This window comes from Trichomycterus rosablanca, chromosome 1, assembly GCF_030014385.1.
Source record: "Trichomycterus rosablanca isolate fTriRos1 chromosome 1, fTriRos1.hap1, whole genome shotgun sequence".
Lineage (NCBI taxonomy): Eukaryota > Metazoa > Chordata > Actinopteri > Siluriformes > Trichomycteridae > Trichomycterus > Trichomycterus rosablanca.
In genome coordinates, this window is record NC_085988.1 from 66754512 (window position 1) to 66778826 (window position 24315).

At 40.3% G+C, this 24315-nt stretch overlaps 1 protein-coding gene across 2 annotated transcripts in view; it reads right to left on the minus strand.

Annotated features, from left to right (window-relative positions):
- Window positions 1-869: 869 nt before the first annotated feature.
- Window positions 870-24315, minus strand: part of chchd3a (coiled-coil-helix-coiled-coil-helix domain containing 3a) — a 142406-nt gene continuing 118960 nt past the window's right edge. For both annotated transcript variants that reach the window (XM_063005529.1, XM_063005520.1), the window contains 2 exons: window positions 7536-7671; window positions 870-1534 (listed from right to left, as the gene is read on the minus strand). In XM_063005529.1, the coding sequence (XP_062861599.1) occupies window positions 1511-1534; window positions 7536-7671 (160 nt within the window). In that variant the 3' untranslated portion in view covers window positions 870-1510. The remainder of the gene's footprint in view (window positions 1535-7535; window positions 7672-24315) is intronic.

Here is a 24315-nt window from a genome sequence, read left to right on the forward strand (position 1 = left end):
ACAGAGGGGATTGATGCACTATTTGCTGAGACACATTCACATCAGTATTAAAATTATTTGCAATTTAAGCCACAGTAGTTCACAACCTTAACTGAGGTTTGGCTCTGATAGTTTTAATGTGAACAACAGTGGCATGCTGTAGCTATTTACTGAATCTGCCATGTTTTCATTTGTGAGTAGTAAATTTAGGTGCTGGTGTTTTCCATACATCACTTATGTATGTTTCAATTTTCAACATTAGCTCTGACTGTTCAGGGATGAATATATTTGTCAGTAAATATTCATGAATAAGACATCATTGTGAATTTATTCAGGAGAAAAATATGGTTTTAACATTACTTGTCTATTAGGTCACCTTTGTGGAGCTTTATAACACATTTCTGCCAACCCTGATCATAAGAACTTTTTTTCACTGTTTACTTGTTTTGACATTGGTGTTTTATTACTGAGTATTTATTTACTAATTGATCTATGTGTTTTGTCCTGTTTTTAGCCATTTTCACCAATTTACCTGTGCTTCTCAAAACGAGACCGGAATTAATCTGTAACTCAGGCAAAAGCTGTCTATTAGCAAAATAATACTTAAAAAACATAAAAGTAAAATAAATGTTAAAATGTATGCATCAGCTTCTCACTTTAAACAAATACAGTTGTTATCTAGAATAGAAGGAAATGTGGCTCTTTTATTAGGCATCAGTCAAATATAGGACTATAGAAGATTTATCCACACATTTGTGAACGAGCATGCAGTGGTTACTATGGGCTCAAAACATTTGTCTGCCTAGTGTTGCTTCACTGTTTAATTAAGCCCTATAGTGTATATATGTGTACAAACAGATTTAGAAAAAAACTGAATGAACAAACACAGGTTTCCAGTTTTATTCTTTTATTCTCCCTGACAGATTAGGGTGTCTCTATGACACTTATTTGCAGATGAAAAGCAAAAATAAAGCAGAAACAAAACCAGCATTATACACACAGACACAATGAACAGTTCAGTGTTGAAATAAAATTCTCATGTCAGACTGTTGAGGCTGAAGTGAAGATATTTAAATAATACATGAGGAACTGTGCTTGGTCAGCTCTTAGCAAACTCAACAAAGCAAAAATGAATCAGACAGAAAGTTCTAGAACAGCGTTAACAATTGAACTTTAGCTTTACAGTGGAAAATCTTACTCCTTTTTAACCTGCTGCTACTGAGTATTTGGTACAACTGGGCTGTTCAATTCCTGACGTTTAGCACATTGTAGTACACCTCCTAAACCTGCTGCTGCTGCTGCTGCTTGTAACAGTTTTTTTTCTTTTCTACTTTCTAGAAGAGACATAGGAAGGACAAATGGGTGAAGAGGTGTGAGATATGGGTAAAGAAGGGGTCAGAAGGGCATTTTATCAGCCTTGCTGCAGTTATCTGTACTATTCCACTGAGTCAGGTGTGTATCTGCTGGTGACTCTGCTGTCCTTCAAATGGTAGCGCCCCAGACACGGCTGCTCGGAAAGCATCCTCCAGCCTTAACCACCAGTCCTTAACTTGTTCTGGAAAAGACAGGAGCAAAATGGATTTTATGTTAAGTCATACGTGAAAGCTCATTTTCCAATCAAGAACGTCCGGTTAAAAGGGGGAAATCACAGGTGCCAAAAAGAGAGTTAGTACAGAGGAAGAGCGCTGAGACTGATACATCGTCTAAGTCTCACACATTGTGTTTTTTATAGCAATAACTGAGCTGACACTAGATTTGGAATGATCTTAATTAAAAACTCATGACCTTCAGAAGTATTTCCCTGACAAAAGTGACTCTGGTAAACATAAAGATCTAGAGCTGCATTTAAAAATCATTATTTTAATTTGGAGTGTAACCTTGAAGCATTTAACATATGAAGCTATACTGTACCTATAGTGTAGTATAGTATGGTACAGACATTTGTGTCCTACTGCCTGTATTCAAAATCCATTAAAAAGAGGCATCATTAGCTTTAATTACAGCCTTGTGTCTCCTTAAATATGTCCCTACCGGCTTTGTACACCTAAATCAAGGGACATTTGTCCATTCTTCCTTTTAAACTAATGCATTTTGGGCACCAGTGAACTGCTCCATCCACTGATTTTCTGTTGGATTTAGGTCAGGCCTGGGACCTGGCAACTCAACGACATTAATCATATCCTTAAGTCACTGTGTTGTTTTTATTTTGTTTATTTTTGGAAATGTTTAGGGTCTGCAGGGTGAACCACTTGTCCAGTAACTGTCTAGCAGAAGGCCACATGCTTCCCTTAAGAATTTGGGTGTATATGGCAGCATAAATTTTGCCTTCAATTCTGATCCACTGCCCAGGTTTTACAAAGAGAAACACCTCCACAATGTAATGCTGCCACTGCCATGCTTCACAGCAGGTATTGTGTGTTTTGAGTGGTATGCTGCATTAGGTTTAGTCCAAGTGTTTAATCTTGGTCTTATTTGACCATAAAACCGTTGGCTACATGGCATTGGAATCTTTTGAGTGGGTTTTGTCTTCTTCAGAGTGCAGACAAAACAGTGCAAATATTCACAGGATGAACAAATGAGAATACTGAATACAGGTTCTGTATGCCTTAAATAATTAATAATAAAAACTTACAATTAACGGTTACACACAACTCCAAAACAAGAAGGTGTGTTTCAGGGGAGAAAGGGTAGCACAAAGTAATTTTTCCTTTCCCGAACTAATTGATTATTTAAGGTGGAACTATATACACTGTCCACTTACTCATTCTTGACCTAGTTCATACATAACAGAAAAGTACTTTCTATTAAACTAGTTTGTGTGAGCATCACCCATCTAAGCACTGTAGGGGAAACTTCTAGACTAGGAGGATCTATAGAACAGGTTTAGAGACAATGAGCATATCTTGTCTTATCAAGAGCAGCAAAATTTCGAAGCTCTGTGCTCAAAGTAAATGTAAAAGGGTCAGTCATATGTCCAGAAATCAAGGTGAGAATAAAAATCACACTTATTTATACTGAACTCCTATTCAGTGAAAGCCTTTGACGGCTGGATGTGCGGTTTTATCTCTTTCTCCACTCAGTGTGTTATCTGTGACAGGGCCTCTGAAGCTTCCGTATTAAAGCAAGCTGGAGTGGAAGGGGAAGGTCGGGGCTAAATGTTATCAGTTCATTATTGATAAGCTGAAGGGTAATTATTCACACAAAGCACCAAGTGTTGATGGCCTGCTGTCTTTAACTTGAGCTACCGGACAGTACATGTCAGCAACATACACTTGGGTTAAACAACAGAAGAATCATTCATAATATGGTCAGTTCTGGTTATTTAGTCTGACTGTTGCTAAGCACTCAGATGACACAAGGGTAAAATATGCTACACCATTACAACTGACATCAAGGGTTCAAATCTCAGAGACGAAAGGGTGTCTACAGAGACATGATTGGCTATGGCCTATGGTAGATCATTGGTTAAGATACTGGCCTGGTAATCTGAAGATTGCTGGTTTAAGCTCCACTACTGTCAAGTTGCCACTGTTGGGCCCCTGAGTGAGGCTCTTAATCTTCAATTGCTTGCAATGAATTCTTACAATTGTAAGTCACTTTGGATAGCGTCTCCTTTTAACATAAACATAAATGGCTATGTCGGAGTGATGACCAAACTCAAAAGTGAATGACATTTATTTATTTTATTATCATGTTATTATGATTTTACAGTCATGTTTTACACACTTTGGTTACGTTCATGACAGGATAGATAATTACTAGTTATCCAAGATTTGGACTGTGGGAGGACCTGGGGAAACCCGGAGGAAACCCACGCAGACACGGGGAGAACATGCAAACTACACAGAAAGGACCCAAACCATTCCATCTGGGAATCAAACCCAGGACCTTCTTGCTGTGAGGCAACAGTGCTACCCACTGAGCTACTATGCCGCCAAAGTGCATGACATAAGTACACGATTAAGTATAAGAGCAGAGGTAGATCAGTGGTTATGGTGCTGGACTTGTAATCAGAAGATTGCCAGTTCAATCCCCAATTTGGGGCTCATAAGCAAGGCCCTTATTCCTGATTGCTTGTATTATATTTATTCTAGAGATGGGACGATCGGGGTTTTTGGCCGATCCATAGCCGATCGATCGTCCCATCTCTAATTTATTCATAAGAAGAAGAGTGCCTTTATTTGTCATTTATAGCTTGTTTTTTGGAGGCTGGGGTCAAAGCGCAGGGTCAGCCATTGTACGGCGCCCCTGGAGCAGAGAGGGTTAAGAGCCTTGCTCAAGGGCCCAACAGTGGCTGCATGGTAGAGCTGGGATTCGAACGCTCAACCTTTTAGCTGATAGCCCAAAGCTCTACCAACTAGGCTACCACTGCCCCATAACTGTAAGTCGCCTTGGATAAAAGCATCTCCTTAATTCCATAAATGTAAATGTAAGTATAATGTAAAACCCCTATATGGCCAAAAGTAAGTGAACACCCTCTTACTTATGGAGGTTTAGCTTCACCCATGGCTAACATGTGTTAGAAAATCAATTAGATAAAATAAATGATATGCTTGCAACTTTGTGGGAGCAGTCAGAGAAAGGTCCTTCATTAGTGGCCTGCGTAGAACCCTGAACTCAGCTCTATTAAAAACCTTCGGGATGAACTGAAAAGTCGATCGTGAGCCAGATCTTCTTGGCCAGCGTTAGTGCCTGACTTCATAAATGCACATAATGCTCATAAATGAAACTCATATAGAAACCCTGCAACAGTGACTTCATACTGCTACCAGTGGTTGAGGAACACACACACACACACAAACACATAGATCTTAAAATTGTTTTCTGTGGAATATTTGATTATCCTTTGATATGAGTTATAAAATCAGATTTCAGTGAACACCGGGACACCCGCGAATGCATTTTAAAGCGTGCATCTGATAAAATACAGTGTTACAACACACTCACATTTAAAATTTACAAGATAATGGCAGGCAGAAATAGCAGGAATGCTTAAAAAGGTTACAGGTAGCCTTGCGTATACACAGTGATGAATAAACATGAAGAAACATGTCCGAATTTATATGACGCATGACTTAAACTGGAAGAATTCAAGCACTGATGTGATATTAATACCCAGGAGAAGGGGAAAGGGCAGACTAGCATGTGCTCCCCTAAAAACACTCACATTGTTAAAATCTAATAGAAAAGCTATCTGAATGTAAATCGGACCAGCCGCCGGCGAGAGGAGGACGCTCCCTCCTGCCTGCCCCAAGCTTTTTTTTTTTTTACACCAAAGTGTGACTCTTGATAGGAGGCCGAGTGGTAAATAATGGAAGATAGTATTGAAGCAGCACATGCATGCCTCAGCTTATTTCATTTACCACAGACTTAAGCAGGCCCGAAGGATCTCCCCCCCGTCCGCTGCCATTATGCAGATGGCCATTTAGTAGCAGCTTGCAATTTTGGGGGAGCATTGAAGCGCCTGTAGCCAAACAGAAAAGAAAGGCCGCGCTCGACACAGAGCTGGCATTGGGAGATGGAGGTTTGTGTCAGTGTGTGTGTGTGTGTGTTTTATTACAGGGTTTGTGTGACATGGGTGGATCAGCTGGCGGGAACAAAAGCAGGAGTTCAATAAATCTCAGAGCAGTGGAGGAGTGAAGAGCCACTTTGAGCTAACATGTCTGCTTGTTTCACTTTCAACTGGTTATTTTGGATGTGATACAGACACCTATAGCTTTGTCAATCCCACCAAAATCTCTTTACCATTATTATGTAACTAAAACGCTCGATTTTGCAGCAGCCTTTGTGACGTTTTTTTTTTTCTAAAATTTGTAACAGGGGCTTCCAAATTGTTCAGCAAGAACCCTCAGTATGCCACAATTAAAGCTCCAACTAAGTCTAAATCCATCCAGGACTGGGAGCCAGGTCCACATTGGCCAAGCTCTATGGGTAAGAGATAGCACTGATGTCTCCCCTATCAGTCATGTGACACCAGCCAGTGTTGGCTCAAGTGTATAGACTAGGCAGTGAGCACCTTCTCCAAGCATGCTGAATTTGAATGTGCACACAAATGCAAAGTCCTAACAGTAATTCCAGTCTGAAAACTTTTTTAATATTTGGGGAAGTTCTTACATCCTATGAGCCATCAAAAAATCTGGTACCTGTGCAGTGTGTATTGAGGAAATTCAACAAAGTTTGCTTTGTTGAGTTGGGTTGTTGATTTAACATTTAAGTTTTAGAAAAACTGTGAACTTTCTCCAAATTTACTGACATACATTTAAGAAAAGACTTAAATGAATGAAATTCATGACACTGTCATTATTATTTTCAGACAGATCAGAGCCTAAGAATCATGGTTATTTTGATAGATTTTGAAATGTAGAAATTGTGCACATAATTAGGGATGTATTAAATGTTGGTGGTGATGCTGATGGTGGTTAATTGTAGTACACATGTTAATGCCAGGAGACTTTAATAAGATCCAGTTAACAGCAAAGGATTGTCACGCCATAAACCGTGACGGGTTGTTGGGCGACCAAGACCATGGCGTCTGGTAAAGACCAACAAAACTGAAATTGCAGATAATATCGTGATGAGGTGAATTTGTCAAGGCACACAGTGCATCAATATATATATACCGATCAACCATAACATTAAAAGCACCTCCTTGTTTCTACACACACTGTCGATTTTATCAGCTACACTTACCATATAAGAGCACTTTGTAGTTCTACAATTACTGACTGTAGTCCATCTGTTTCTTTACATACTTTTTTAGCCTGCTTTTACCCTGTTCTTCAATGGTCAGGACCCCCACAAAGCAGGTATTATTTAGGTGGTGGATCATTCTCAGCACTGCAGTTACACTGACATGGTGGTGGTGTGTTAGTGTGTGTTGTGCTGGTATGAGTGGATCAGACACAGCAGCGCTGCGTCTACTCATAAATACCATACATACCGTGTCCACTCACTGTCCACTCTATTAGACACTCCTACCTAGTTGGTCCACCTTGTAGATGTAAAGTCAGAAACGATCGCTCATCTATTGCTGCTGTTTGAGTTGGTCATCTTCTAGACCTTCATCAGTGGTCACAGGACGCTGCCCATGGGGCGCTGTTGGCTGAATATTTTTGGTTGGTGGACTATTCTCAGTCCAGCAGTGACAGGGAGGTGTTTAAAAACTCTATCAGCATTGCTGTGTCTGATCTACTCATACCAGCACAACACACACTAACACACCACCACCATGTCAGTGTCACTGCAGTGCTGAGAATGACCCACCAGCCAAATAACACCTGCTCTGTTGTGGTCCTGTGAGAGTCCTGACCATTGAAGAACAGCATGAAAGTGCTTCTATATGATAAGTTGAGCTGATAAAATGGACAGTGAGTGTAGAAACAAGGAGGTGGTCATAATGTTATGGCTGATCGGTGTATATATGACATTATATGACATTAACTTGTCCATTAAAGTTCCAAATCTGATTAGTTCCTCAGACAGTTCTGGAACCATAATGGAGGTAATTGAATGAAGTATACACATACTGGAGCATACACCTGACCACACACCCTTACCTGTTTAGCATTGTTAACACACTGCATGTAGAGAGACGCAAGATTGGAGCAGAGCAGCGTCGTCCCAGAGTTCTCCTTGTAACAGTTCAGAATCTGACTCTGCAGGTCAGCACAGACCGGACTGATTTCATAGCGTCTGAAAAGTACACGAGAGAGCACAGAGACGCACATAGAGAGTGTTAGTGACATCGTTCATCATCGTTACGATTTTCTGTTTCTCAAAAAGGCACAAGAATTGAACAGTGACAGTGACTGAGGACCTTCACATGGCATTCTTGGTGTATTTTCACTGCTAAAAATCTGGTCAATCCCTAATCAATAGCACAATTGATCAGTGCAGATTGGCTTTGGGAGATAATTGAGTACCATCACACACAGAAGTGGATGTTTTAGACATACAGGAGCATGTGTTGTGATGTGCCGTGGGAGGACTAAAAAAAACTACACATGGATTTAAAGAACTAACCACCCACTCTGACAATGAATGAGTTAAATTGGGTGTGTAGCTTCAGAGAAAATTCCATTTTATTTGTAACTGCATGTCATAGCAGTCCCTTATTTAATATTTATTATAATATTTATTCCCGATTTTTTTATTTGGATGATTTATTTTGCAATCCCTGAAATGGATGTTGCATTAACTGCAGTTTTAAGAAATCACTAATGTGAATGGATTGGTTTGGGAACTGGTTGAAATTTAGCAGTAAAGCTTCGCAGATATTGCAGCTTACCACAGCATTTGCGCCTTTCACATCACACAAAACCGCTTTCTGCTGGCCATGCCACTGAGCCAAGCTTAAAATATTAAACACTATTGACAGTATTGACTGACAGTATTCACACATTTCAACTTGTGTCCGTGTTAGCACCCGGCCGTCTGATAGCAGAGCTGAGATTCGAACTCGAGAGCCTGAGATCTCAGCACAGATGGGCTAGCATATTTTACCGCTGTGCCACCTGAATGCTCCAAGGTGCGGGAAGGTAATAGGCAAAATAATAAGGTAGGGTCCAAGAAATTTTGTTGTTTTAATAATCTAAGGCCAATCTAAGCTACTACAAATGATTCCAGGTTTAGAATCATGCTACCTAAAATGCAAACCCAGTCTTCCCGTTATACAGCTTACTAATCACCATGACGTATTCCTTCTCAGACTGTAATGCTAGATTTAAGCTTGAATTAAACGGTCAAGGATTTTCTAAATATGAGAATCAGTTTCTCCTCTCCATGGCTGTGCTTCACTTCTGTCTACATCAAACAATTTGTCTCATTGGTGACAAACTGGGTCAAAGTTCAATCAAGTTGAGAAGAACGTCAACGTGGTAAATCTGTTTGGTGCGTAACACTCAATGTAGCGCAGCGGCAAGGCAAGTATCACCACTCACTTCATAGGAAATAGAATAGAATGCATTTATTTGTCATATATACACCGATGAGGCATAACATTATGACTACCTTCCTATTATTGTGTTGGTCCCCCTTTTGCAGCCCCATACACAACAAACTGTGATGCACTGTGTATTCTGACACCTTTCTATCAGAACCAGCATTAACTTCTTCAGCAATTTGAGCTACAGTAGCTCGTCTGTTGGATCAGACCACACAGGCCAGCCTTCGCTAGCCACGCGCATCATTGAGCCTTGGCCGCCCATGATCCTGTTGCTGGTTTACCACTGTTCCCTCCTTGGACCACTTTTGATAGATACTGACCACTGCAGACCAGGAACACCCCACAAGAGCTGCAGTTTTGGAGATGCTCTGACCCAGTCGTCACAATCTGGCCCTTGTCAAACTCACTCAAATCCTTGCGCTTGTCCATTTATCCTGCTTCTAACACGTCAACTCTGAGGATAAAATGTTCACTTGCTGCCTAATATATCCCACCCACTAACAGGTGCCGTGATAAAGAGATAATCAGTGTTATTCACTTCACCTGTCAGTGGTCATAATGTTATGCCTCGGCAGTGTACATATGCATGTGTACAGTACAGCAAAATTCTGGGGTCAGAGCAAAGGGTCAGCCATCGTACGGCGCCCCTGGAGCAGAGAGGGTTAAGAGCCTTGCTCAAAGGCCCAACAGTGGCTGCATGTCAAAGCTGGGATTCGAACTCTCAACCTGTCAGTTGCTAGCCCATAGCTCTACCCTCTATTTTCTTCCATGCACCTAACCAATCAAAAACCTTCTTGTCTTATTTGTATAGTTGTATAACAAGAGGTCTTCATTACAATAATAGCAGAATTATAGTATCAGAATTCAGTTTGGGCAAGGGGCAAAGCAATGGCAACTTGGCGATGGTGGGGCTTGGCAACCTTCTGATTACTAGTCCAGTACCTTAACCACTGAGCTACGACTGGCATTCATGAACAATCCAAAATCTTACAGGCCAATTGCAGTGGAAAAGTCAGTAAAGGCAATAAGATTCACCTTGAAGAAACCCCAGCCACATAATTTCTTCTAGAAAGCACAAAAGTCTTAGTTACCATGGGGGAGCATAAATACACAAAACTCCTTCATTTACCCATTGTGAGCTTGAGGGGAAGTAAAAAAAGGAAAGATTAAGAGGTGATGTTATCTTTCTCGGTTCAGCACACCACTGTTGGTTTTTAGGATCAGACATCAGCATAAGCTGCTTGCTCTGATAAAGAATCATTAATTTGACACATTTTGGTGAAGCAGTCTAATGGGAAATACAGATTGCTGAATAGAGGAAAGCTGTCAAGTCTGTGAAGCACTATCTGATCTTGGTCTGATCTTGCCGTCTCAAAATGGGGATTCACCCTCCGTCGAGCCTTTTTTGTTTCCTTTGCCATCTCTTTCTATGCATCCACTTGTCTGTGTCTCTGACTTTCAGTCTGCTCTCAATCCACACAGCTGCTGTCAATCACACGTCCCCCCTCCCCCGAAACACACTCCTGGGGAAAACTAACAGCAGTCTATTCTAGATGACCGGTGAAACATACGGAAGGTCACAATGCAGGGAAAATAAAAAGCCAAGGTACACTACATGGTGATAATTACGACCATGAACTTGTTGGACACGTCATTCTAAAACTATGGGCTATGGGCTGCATCCTAAAACTATGCGCTGCCCTGAAGTAAATAACAAACCTTTGGCGATATGGTGTATATGAAATGGTCAGTTATTTGTTACAATTGCTGTAATCAACAGTCATTTTAGGTAATGTGTCAGACTAAGCCACATTATATACAAAAAGAACATTATAGCAACTTATACCATCTACCGTTCATAATGTAAAACGATTCAAGGAATCTGGAGATATCACAGTCCTTATAGGGCAAAGCCAGAAACCACTGACCTTTAAGCTATTTGACAGCATTGCATAAAAAAAACCATCATTCTACTGTGATAAATATAGCCACATGGGTTCAGGAGTACTTCAGAAAACCATTGTCACCTAACCACTGTCTACCACTGCATCAAGACATTTAACCCAAAAACGTTTAGGTTTAAGAGAATGTCAGACATTCATTCTATGCAGAAACACCTCTGAGTTCTCTTGGTCTAAGCTTATATGTTCTGAAAGACAGTAGAAACGTGAGCTGTGGTCAGATCTGTCATGTTATGGGGGTGTATAAGTGTCCGTGGTATGGGAGACATGCTGCCATCAAGGCAACATTTTTTTCTTGGGAAGTTCTTTTTTTTTTTTTTATCAAGACAATGCCAGGCCTCAACTGGTTACTTCTGTACATGCTAGACACAGAGTGCATGTGCTTGACTGGCCTGCCAGTCCAGATCTGCCTACTATTAATAATGTATGGTACATCTTGAAGAGGCATCAAATTCTAAATGTGTTTATATTTACAAAATAAAGTTGATCAGTGAAAACATTGGAAATATGTAATCTTATTTTATCAGTTAAATACAGATTCAAGAGAATCAACAAATCACATATTCCTCTTTTTATTGCACTTTACAAACCGTCCCAGCTTTTCTGGAAATGGGCTCTGTATGTGATAATACCACCTCTGTAAAATATTGGTTATGAAATATTAGCCATGTTTGGCTACTATTAATCACTGAATATGATGATACTAATGTAAATTAGTACTCTGATACTAACATTTTAGATACTGAAATCTCTGTACCCAAGATTTATTCAAGTAGCAATTAGCTTGTCAGCCGTTGACAACATATTTTTGTTCTGGTGAATGGAGACAGACGTGTAGAAAATCCCAAGAGAAAAATCTAAAGTTATCTACAAAAATAATGTTAGACAATCTTATAATGACAGTTATTTCATTTTATTTTTATCAAACGCTTCAACCTGGTCGGGAAACAGAGGGTAACACTAGCTGCAAGGCAGGAATACACTGGACAGAGCGCAATCACGGGGTCTGGCTTTCACCATTACATAAACAATCATATCTGTGTAAACGGCAGGCTGGCTGATAGCACTGTGGTAGGGCGCGTGTGGTGGTGCAGTGGTCTATATGCTATTATGTAGTGGTGGATTAGTGCAATAAAACAATGCGCCACCCAAGCCCTATCACAGCTATTCTAATACCTTATAACGGGTTTAGCAACTATTAAAAAACTGTTAATACAAAGGCTTGGTTGGTGGCTATCATGCTTAACGCTAAATCTAGTTCTAACCTGGTTTCTAAGTAAAAATACTAATGGCATTTATAGTGAACTTATTTTACATATGATTAAGTACAGTTGTATGTGGTTTGGAACACAGCCAGAACAGTAAATGTTGGGGTTTATCATTCATACAAGTTTGGGCTCACCTGCTAATGTAAAGGCTGAAGAGCATATCAGGGTATTCCAGTTCAATTTTAGTGAATTTTAGTCTTCTTCTTCCTCTTATTATTATTATTGTTAATATTATTATTAGTAGTAGTAGCAGCAGCAGTAGTAATTGTTGTAGTAATAATAATAATAACTGAGACACATTGCCTCTACACATTATCATGTGATAAAATAAACAGCATCACTCCCTACTGGAAATCCCTTGCTTATGTTAGTGGTTTTGCTATTCCAATATATTTATTTCCAGTAAAATGTGAGGCAACTAAAAATATATATTCACAACTGCAATGTTCCCCAGAACATGACTCGATGTGTAACACATAACATGACTTTTCCACTTGGCAGGATATTTTCTACCTAAACATTAACTAATATCCACATTCTGGCACATGAAAAGGTCAGGGCACTGAATTTTGATAGGTTGGAATAATCCATAATGCATGAGAGAACAAAAGAAAGAATACATTTATATCTATAACACTTTCTGTTTCCAGCATACAAGGTATATAGAAATATCTGTCCATACAATCTGGGGAGAGAGAAAGCCATAGATCATAGCAGGAAGGGACATAGTCAGATATGACACATCACTGAAAAGAGCCAGAGAAATGAGATGTTTTATCAGATAGGTGGTGAGGAAGAAAATTAAAGGGTATATACGTCGAAAGAAGCTTAAAATGTATTCACTCAGGGCTACTGCAGGCAAAATAGACAAACTTAAAAGTGGCAGTAAGTGAAAGGAGAAGATGTGCCAGGCCAAGCGTTTGCCATTGAGGAATGGGTGCATGGTGAAATACTGCTGTAATCAACAGTGTACCACACTGAGCTAATGTTCAGTAAAAACACAATGATGTGTTGATTTTAGAGATTGAGACTGTTTTACCAAAATAAAGCTAAAGCTGTACATCAGGTAATGTGGCACATTAAGCCTTTTATAGGATCTGATGGCAGTTTTACCACCACATATATATATATATATAGTCAAAAGTATTCGCTCGCCTGCCTTCACACGCATATGAACTTGAGTGACATCCCATTCTTAATCCATAGGGTTTAATATGATTTCGGCCACCCTTTGCAGCTATAACAGCTTCAACTCTTCTGGGAAGGCTTTCCACAAGGTTTAGGAGTGTGTTTATGGGAATTTTTGACTATTCTTCCAGAAGCACATTTGTGAGGTCAGACACTGATGTTGGACGAGAAGCCTGGCTCGCAGTCTCCGCTCTAATTCATCCCAAAGGTGTTCTATCAAGTTGAGGTCAGGACTCTGTGCAGGCCAGTCAAGTTCTTCCACACCAAACTCGCTCATCCATGTCTTTATGGACCTTGCTTTGTGCACTTGTGAGCAGTCATGTTGGAACAGGAAGGGGCCATCCCCAAACTGTTCCCACAAAGTTGGGAGCATGAAATTGTCCAAAATCTCTCGGTATGCTGAAGCATTAAGAGTTCCTTTTACTGGAACTAAGGTGCTGAGCCCAACTCCTGAAAAACAACCCCACACCATAATCCCCCCTCCACCAAACTTTACACTCGGCACAATGCAGTCAGACAAGTACCGTTCTCCTGACAACCGCCAAACCCAGACTCGTCCATCGGGTTGCCAGACGGAGAAGCGTGATTCATCATTCCAGAGAACACGTCTCCACTGCTCTAGAGTCCAGCCAGTGGCGGCGTGCTTTACACCACTGCGTCCGACACTTTACTTGGTGATGTAAGGCTTGGCTGCAGCTGCTCGGCCATGGAAACCCATTCCATGAAGCTCTCTACGTACTGTTCTTGAGCTAATCTGAAGGCCACATGAAGTTTGGAGGTCTGTAGCGATTGACTCTGCAAAAAGTTGGCGACCTCTGCTACCACTTCATGGCTGAGTTGCTGTCATTCCCAATCGCTTCCACTTTGTTATAATAGCACTGAGAACATGCAAACTCCACACAGAAAAAACCCAGACCTCCCCACCTGGAAATCAAACCCAGGACCTCCTTGCTGTGAGGCGACAGTGCTACCCACCAGGCCACCTTGCCACCCACCTACCAACCAATCTATTAATTATTAAAACTACAAAGAAAAAACACTGGAAACCAAATTACAGGCTGATTAAAGACTGTTGCATTAATGGGCACCAAAATCACTAAAACTGATGAGAAATACTAGGGAATGATTACTGACACCCCATTTTTAAATCAAGCTGAAAAAGGTGCCCATGAGCATGTCAGGTAATCAGTCAAGGCGGATTTAAAACGTAGTAATATTAGGTGAACTATAAAGCATTAGAACAATTTCTTTACTTTTTAATCCTACAAGAGTTTCTGTTTGCCCATGTTTGGGTCTGTTTGTTGATGTTTGTGTCTGTGTGGTTGACTCGATTAGTCAATTTTTGTGTGTGTTTGAGGTGCATGTTAATGACAACTGAAAGAAGAAATATAAACAAAACAGTCCAAATCAGAGCAGTTATTTTAAGTTGTTTATGGTTCAAGCAGACGATACACTTTCTCTGATAAATTCGTTTCAGAAATTCTGTTTCATCGTGTTCTGCAGATATGTCCAAGCTATTTGTTATAGTATCTGTAAACACAGCACTTGCTCCTCCTAAAGTTTTCCTTACACTTGGAAAGGTGGTGTGGGTGTGTTTCATAGCTTATTCTGGGACTGCATTCCAATGAGTTTTCAGGCTGGCAAAGCAGAGAAACAATGCCAGGTCACACTGCTGTTTATACTTGACATCACAAGTACTTTAGCCATTAGCTGCGACTAGCATTGTTTTTTTACTTTCTCTACCTAAAAACTAACCCTGAGCCACACAGTGGTTGTCATACTTGTACATAGTAAAAATAGAACAATATTAAGCTTATTTATTGAATATATATAAATATATATATATACCGATTAGGCATAACATTAAAACCACCTCCTTGTTTCTACACTCACTGTCCATTTTATCAGCTCCACTTACCATATAGAAGCACTTTTTTTGTAGGTATTATTTAGGTGGTGGATGATTCTCAGCACTGCAGTGACAATGACATGGTGGTGGTGTGTTAGTGTGTGTTGTGCTGGTATGAGTGGATCAGACACAGCAGCGCTGATGGACTTTTTAAACACCTCACTGTCACTGCTGGACTGAGAATAGTCCACCAACCAAAACAGCACCGCGTGGGCAGTGTCCTGTGACCACTGATTAAGGTCTAGAAGATGACCGACTCAAACAGCAGCAATAGATGAGCGATCGTCTCTGACTTTACATCTACAAGGTGAAACAACTAGGTAGGAGTGTCTAATAGAGTGGACAGTGAGTGGACATGGTATTTAAAAACTCCATTAGCACTGCTCACGTGCCCATTGTTGGCGCATGCTCACATGCCCATTGTTGGCGTTTTCGGCAGTGGACAGGGGTCAGCATGGGCACCCTGACTGGTCTGTGGCTATGTAGCCCCATACACAACAAACTGTGATGCACTGTGTATTCTGACACCTTTCTATCAGAACCAGCATTAACTTCTTCAGCAATCTGAGCTACAGTAGCTCGTCTGTTGGATCGGACGGACCACACGGGCCAGCCTTCGCCTCCCACGCGCCTAATATATCCCACCCACTAACAGGTGCCGTGATGAAGAGTTAATTAGTGTTATTCACCTGGTCAGTGTATATATTGAATATTGAATATATATATATGGAGAGTTTTCGATGGCAATTGAGATAAGATTTAAGGTATGTATGGGGGAATAAAGCAGTCCAATGGCCATTAAAAACCCAACATAAAGCAGCCAGCGATCCCCTGAGCGATAGATAAACCTTATTAAGTCATGCAGTTATCAACCACTGTCAATTATTTAACGAGTATAATTTAGTATTACTACTACAGGATGCACTAATTCCATATTAACAAGTGTTTATACTTGTAAATACAGTGTAACATAGTGAACATGTCAGTAATGTAGAAGAATAAAAGGAACTTAACCACAGAGAGCAGAACCAGTTCAGCATACTGAATGTAGATCATTAAACAGGTCAATACAAGTGCTAATTAAACATGCTAATTAAAATGAGTGACGATTGAAATAATAAATAACCTTTTACCTTACTAGCAGAAATCATGCAAAATCTAAATCATTTATGTAAACAACTAACATTACACAGAGATCCACATCTACAAAGTTTATCATGAAGTCAGAGTCCATACCGACACAAAACAGCTTCCATTTGTGATCTGAATAAGTAATAGTTCTGTCATTTATTTAAATATTATAAGTGCATAAGAAGGTTTTTCTGCTCAGCACAGCAGCGCACTATCACCGTCTTCTGTGTGTGCCTCCAATCTCAGTTTAAATCGAGCGTCAGCTGTTGAAGATGAATTTAAATGACCTTTTTAACCGTCAGCCTTAATGGAACAATGACTTTTGTCTGTTATCAGTTAACCGATTAATCACTGACATCCCTAATTACTATCTGTTAATAATGAATAGATTGTACCTGGCAACAATGTCTGGAATGCTGTAAGGATCTATAGTATGAACGAAGTATTCAAAAAGTATTCTAAAATCATTCTCTTCATTTCATTTTATTAATAATATAATAATAATATTATAATAAATAAACAGGGACCAAATACACTATGTGGCCAAAAGTATTTGAACACCTGACCATGAGCTTGCTGGACATTCCATTTAATAAACAAAGGTTATTCAAATAGAGGAATATAATAAAATGGCTATAGGACTTGGTGCTCATTCAGTCAGAAGAGCATTTGCATGGCTGGGCACTGATATTGGTCATTTACATTTTCTGCATTTAGCAGACACTTTTATCCAAAGCGACTTACAGAACTGTGACAGTATATATTGTGCTCACGGGCCCAACAGTGGCAACCTGGTAGTGGTGGGGCTTGAACTAGCGACCTTTTGATTACTAGTCCAGTACCTTACCTGCTAGGCTACAATTGTGAGAATGAATGGTCAGGAAAGCCTCAATTGATGTTCCAGTTCATTCCTGTATTAAGGTATGTGCATAATGTCTCGCCCAATATACTGACAGTCTGTCAGTGTTTACATCAGTTAAAGATATGGCAGCAATGTTTTTGGAGGGCAGGAACACCCCCTGGTAGATTTGGTACCCCAACCAAACCAATGTTCATTTTATGGCTACGGCCTTGGGTAAGACATTTACATTTATTCAGAAAATAAATAGCTAAAAGGCAAATTCACTTACATTAACATTAGAACAACTAAAGGCAACCAAAATGATGTCAGTAGTAATTCAATAAAATGCCAGTCTGCAAGATAAAATGTAAAAATGTTGTGGCACTCAAGGCAGGAACTCAAGACAAACAAAGCCTTATTGTCTTGTTCAGTCTATACCTTTAAATAAAGGCTCTCACAACATCAATGACACACATCAAATACAGTAACTTAAAGACTGGAGAACAAACTGCGGTTCAGACTAATGGATAAAAATAAATAAATAAATGAATACTCCCCCCCCCCCAACTGGTGTACTCAACTTATTAAAGACCACCACAGATTTCTCATAAGGAGATGGAAGTTTACCCTGACAACATGCTTTAACCGAAGCATCATTTATCTCTTAACAGACATGCGCCGATTTGTCATAGTTTACAACCACTTACGCTCTAATAAGGTTAAGAGGTGAAGCTCGCACTTGAGGGGGGAAAAGCATGGGTCAAACAAGCCGTGTGACTGTGATGGACAAATAAAAACAAATGAAGCAGTTAGAAGGAAAAATGACAAGGTTGCATTTTCCTTTGCTAGTTTTTTAAAATCGGATCCATATGTTTCACTAGAGCCAAGAGAGAGTGCGAGATCACTTGCTTGACCTCTAGCCCACACTCTTACTATTCCATTACCCCAAATGGATGGATGGAAAGGGATGCCGATGAAATTCGGTAGGCAAAAAATAAATAAATAAATAAATAAAGGAGGCAACAAAAATAAGACGTTGCGGGGGGAGCATAAGGGACAGAAGAGAGAACAAGAATAAGATAGATAAGAGTGTAATATATTTCCAATCTTATGCGTGACGAAACATAGGAGCAATAACAGAGTTGGAGTCTGAAGTACAATCTGAAGATCAGATATTGATAACCTGTGCTACCACTGGTCACAGCTATATGTGTGTGTAATCTAGGCATACTCCCTGTGTCTGGGTTGGAAATCCAGCTACACATTGTGCTTTTGCTATATTATAACAGAATCAAATGTCAATTTTATTTCTTAGTAACTGAAATAATTGCGTTCTTTCAATCTGAGTCAAGCTGGGCTTCACAAGCACTTGTACAACATGACATTTTATTTAAATAAAATTATTGCTGTTGAAGAACAATGCAGCTCTCCTGCTGTGAATCGCAATGTGTATTTTTCTATAATTTTTCTAGTCGCTCCCAGCCTTTAATGGATTATGAGTAAGTACCGGGCATTTTATGAGTAATTACAGAAATATTCAACCTACATCAGCTTAAAAGGTATTACTGTGAGGTGTATAGAATTGAATGAAAATATACAACAAGATGTTTCAGTAAACAGAAAAAGAACATAGAGAACTGAGAACATATTCACCAATAGTTATTTTGTATTGTTCAAACCCTAGCCTCAGTATTTGGTGGAACATCTTATTGCCTTGATAACCTCTAATAAGTGCTTCTGTCTCCTCTCTTGTGGAATCTTCACCCATTCTTCTGAGACACCTGCAGCTTATTGAGATTGGATGGCTTTCATGTTGCAACTGCTTCCTTTAAAAAACATTAAAGATGTTCTATGGGATTTATATGTGGAGACTGTGCCTCTCCAGGATATTCCAGGACTGGTTACTTAATACCTAGTTCGCATGACATGATTTTTGCCCTGATATTCACTTGGACCAGATGGCAAAACGGTGTTCACTCTGCGATCAAAAATCGACTCTCGATCGATATGTGTGAACTGTTTAACCATGCACTTTGAGCGGCTCGGTGATCGCTTGGAGACTCAAGAAAAATATCTAGCGCGCTAAATATCTGTTCCTGTCGGCGACTCAAAATTATGTAGTGTGAAAAGTGTTGTGATCAGGTTGTGATTGGCAGTGAGTGTGAAGTCAAACTCCAGCCAAAAAGACCGCAAAATACAGAGTGAGGGGACCCCGGGGGAAAAGCTGTAAATGTGTGTGACAGGGGCATTATATAGTTTCTATTGACCTCCAGCTCTCCAACTCTCCTTGCTGGTCGTGTAGCCAAATCCTCTCCTGCAGCCAGATTCATTTATTTTTCCTACTTGCTTTTACGCTGCATATCAGAGCACAAACCACTTTGATCGCTCGCTTCTTGTTGACGTGCATTTTAGTTTATACAACAGGTAGTTCCGACCTTACAATCTGATTGGTTGAGAAGCGTTCTAACTGTGCTGATATTCGTGATAACAGCACGGTCTTTTCACACCACAACTGTATTACTCCGCTGACGCGTTGCGACACAGACCTTTTTTCCGATCTCGTTTTAAATCCGTTATCTGATATACGATCTAGCGCACTGTGTAGGGAACATAAATCTGCGATCTGATACACAATCTAGCGCACTGTGTAGGGAACATAAATCCGCGATCTGATACACAATCTAGCGCACTGTGTAGGGAACATAAATCCGCGATCTGATACACAATCTAGCGCACTGTGTAGGGAACATAAATCCGCGATCTGATACACAATCTAGCGCACTGTGTAGGGAACATAAATCCGCGATCTGATACACAATCTAGCGCACTGTGTAGGGAACATAAATCCGTGATCTGATACACAATCTAGTGCACTATGTAGGGAACATAAATCCGCGATCTGATACACAATCTAGCGCACTGTGTAGGGAACATAAATCCGCGATCTGATACACAATCTAGCGCACTGTGTAGGGAACATAAATCCGCAATCTGATACACAATCTAGTGCACTATGTAGGGAACATTAATGTGTTTGTGACGCGAACAGTTAGCTTAATAGCCCAGTTAGCAGCGCCTAAGAGTTCTGTTATCATCCATAATCCTTTGGTGTGTGAGAGGTTTTTTATTTCCTTTTTTCCCTTCGGAGGTTCTTACCTTTTTCTTCTTGTTGTTCTTACCTCCCTAAAATGAGTTTTTGCAACTTGGGATGTTTGCTTTGTAGTGTTAAACTTTATATTCGTTGTGGAACTACTTTTTGGCGGAAGGTATTGTCAATATTAAAGCATATTTATTATGAAATTCAGGGCTTCTTTGATTTATTTTCTTTCTTTATTTTGTAAAAACTGTTGTATAAAAGCAATAGAACACTTGAGGTTGTGTGTTATCGCGAATAACATCACGGCTGTGATGATCTACGGCACTCGCCTTCGGCTTGTGCCTGCGACCGAATCACAGCCGTAATGTTATTCGCGATAACACACTCCCTCTCGTGTTCTATTGCTTAACTCACACATGTTATCATATCGTGTTGTGTAGTGTGAAAATCATGACTTAAAAGACTCCCGATTGCAAGAGATCAAGTTGTGTAGTATGAACTTTATAGTGACCTGAACATTTTGAAAGTCATGTATTGTGAACTACATAACCAAATTTTGCAACTCTGCTTGGGATCATTGTCTTACTAGAAAGTCCAATAATCACTAAGGTTCAATTTCACCACAAAAGGCAAAACATTCCTCTAAATGCTTTGGTACTTCTGTGAATCCATGATACCAAACACACAGTCAAGAGTGCCAGTCCTTGCAGCAGGAAAATATCCACATGTTTAGACTAAACAAGCTCGATGCTTGACCATGCAGAAAGTACTATTCTGGTCATAAGCCACCCGACAAACTACTGCTTTATGTGTCCGTTTCAGTTTTGATTCGTTACTCCATAGCACAGTGTTCCGGAACTCTCAGGCTTATTTAAATTCCTTCAGGTGTATTCCAATTGATGCTTCCTGTGCTATTTGATCAAGACTGGCATGGGTCGAGGCGTCTAGCCATAAAATCCTCAATTGGTTGCTACTGACACATTTTTTGCCTTCATCAGGTCAAGTCTTTAGCAGTAACACATGGGTTTTTTGTTGTCCTGGTGGCATTTCTGGATAAAATGTTGGGTTTTCTTCCACATCCAGGCAGGTTTAATACTGCACAATATGTTTGAAACTTCCAGACAATACTATTTGAAAGAGTCTAATACCCATTGTCTATCTGGTGCAATGAAATGATCTCTCTCAGCCTTTGTGAGAGCTCATTAGTGTTCACCACGGTTGCACACTTCAACACACCTTCAACACACCTTCAACACCTAAATCACAGCTGAAGCTAATTAAAAGTGATTGAGTCCCAGTGGTTAAATCATGTTGTCATGTTTAGGTCATACAGACTAGCAGTAGGTTTTAGGATCAGCATTGCCCTCAGCATTGGAGGGATGCCAATCAATCCCAGTTGAACTCTTTAGCAAGATCTATAATCTTGAGCTGAACCGAGGGTGGTTTACCATGGCTGACCCTGCACACTGACCTTTACTTCTTTCAAATCTCAGACATAAAACACTGTTTCTGACTTGTAAACGCTCTGCACCATAAGCTCTCTGATAGTGTAATTTGAACAAGTTGGACAGTGCAGTTGGCACAAAGTTGGGTTGGACAATAGACAGTGAATAAAATCTCTGAATTAAAAGGTGTCTAATCCGTTCTTAAAGAGTGTACAGAGCATCTCTAGGGACATGTCATATCTCATGGGCACATGCTTAAAGAGGCAGTGTAAAGCAGACAGGTGGATGGTTAACACGGAGAAGTGGCTTCAAAAAAACAACCCAGCTCTCACCTCATTCGGTTAGCTGCAACCTAACATCAATCAAATGATACCGAGCCTGTCAGAGTTTTGTGTGAGATGGAATGAAGATGAAACATTACTTGATGACAGCTGACACGGTGTATGTGACAAGATGTACGTATTAAGTGTGGTCATAGTAATGATCATATCCATCATGGCACAAGCGGTATACTGTAATAACTACACAGTCCTCCACATTTCTTATTATTGTCTTTATATAACAACAAACAAACAATAAAGAGGGGAAGTATTATTGATACTACATCAAGTTCTGCAAGTTTAATGCTGCATATAAATTTTAAAAAATTGTATCTGTGGGGCTTAAGGGAGGCACACCACTGTGTAGTATCTCAACAGACCCACCGACCTGGCCGGGTGTCCACAGAAATACAATTGGCTGTGACTGATGCAGGGAGGGTCAGAATAGAAGGGTTCCTTCTATCTGCTGCCCTAATATGGGAATGGTTGTTGTCTCAAACCCAAGATTCTATATATCAAGGGTTGTGGGTGAGCATATTAAACAGCTGCCCCATTGAGCACCCATCCATGGCTTGTATTTTGATGTGTCAGAGATATGTGTTGAAACACCAGCCTAACCAGCCATTCCTTCAATCGAGACATCACCAAAACCAGTCCGCTGTGGAGTTACCAACAACTGACAGCTATTTTCAGCTTCAAATAGAACAATTACCATATCATATTCATTCTAATTCTATCAATGATACATATTCATCCGCCATATCTATCCTGGGACGGTTTTAACTTTCAGGAAATCAAAAGCCTGTGACTAAAACTGGATTATTATTTTAACAGAATCCTCGATAGCATCTTATCTGCTGTTCTTGTTACGAAACCCAACCAAAGCTGCCGTATCCACTGGGACACGCGATACTGATTTATTTGTAGTCTGTCTAATGTACAACCCAAATATCCCTCCTCTATCTCTCACATTCTCTCTGACTCAAATACAAACCTAATTAGGCTCCTGTAGGCGGTATGGCTAGTGCCTCTCCAGCTCCAACAGCAACACCAGAGCCGGCAGACACTTCATTACCCAGAAAAAACCCTTACACATATCCTCCTACTCCAATCCAGTAATCCAATCCCAGCGCTGCTAATGCACCTCGCTAATGCAATCAGCCAATCGTAGCACTCACAGCAGCCCTATTGGTCACATGACACCCAGGTCCACTCTGGTGTTGGTCTGAGGGTGGTAGCCATGTCATGCTAATGCTGTTTTAATGCATTTCCTAATGCAATTCAGCCCCTCCCACCTTCTTCCTGGCCCCGCCGGAGTTCACTAATCAATTACTGGCATTTCTGCGGAGATGATGATCCCGGCGTTAGCACTGAGAAAGGAGACCTAATGATGGTCTAATGCAATTTGTGAACCGGAGCTCGTACTGGAACAGTCCTCCCTCCCTTCCCATACCAGCCACTTAAAGGCATTCATATGAGGGACTAATAGGCCACATTAAGACATATATGGCCAAAATGGACTCTAACCACCGTGTTCTTCAGTTACAGTGGTGGATAATAGTCAAACAATGTAGCATCGTCATAGCTAGTGGTCTCTGTGTAGATGCAGCATTATGTCTGGTTATGCAGTTTAAAAGTGCATTGACATAAACATGATGAAGCCAGCCAAAAATGTGTGATTCATTAGAATAGAAGTAAGCTGGCCATTAATCAATGGAGCAGTCTACCGGTAAATATGCTATAGAAATTAAAGTACAATGTCTTTCATCAAAACACTGGAACAATTTAATGTGAGAGGATTTCTATGTAAGACTGAATTGCATTTTGTTCTGCAGTATTTATTTAAAGAAAACAAACCTTAAACACTGACCCCACTAAATACAGGATATGATTTCCAGCACATTCTAGACACTATGGATGCCCCCTGGTACAAGTATATTGTATTTATATTATGATTTTAATGTCATGTTACACACTCTTTTGGTTACATTCATGACTGAACAGGTAGTTACTAGTTACTCAAGATTCATCAGTTCACAAGTTTAATGTCAAACACAGTCACAGACAATTTTGTATCTCCAATTCACCTCACTTGCACGTCTTTGGACTGTGGGAGGAAACCGGAGCTCCTGGAGGAAACCCACTCAGACATGGGGAGAACATGCAAACTCCACACAGAAAGGACCCGGACCGCTCCACCTTGGAATTGAACCCAGGCCCTTTTTGCTGTGA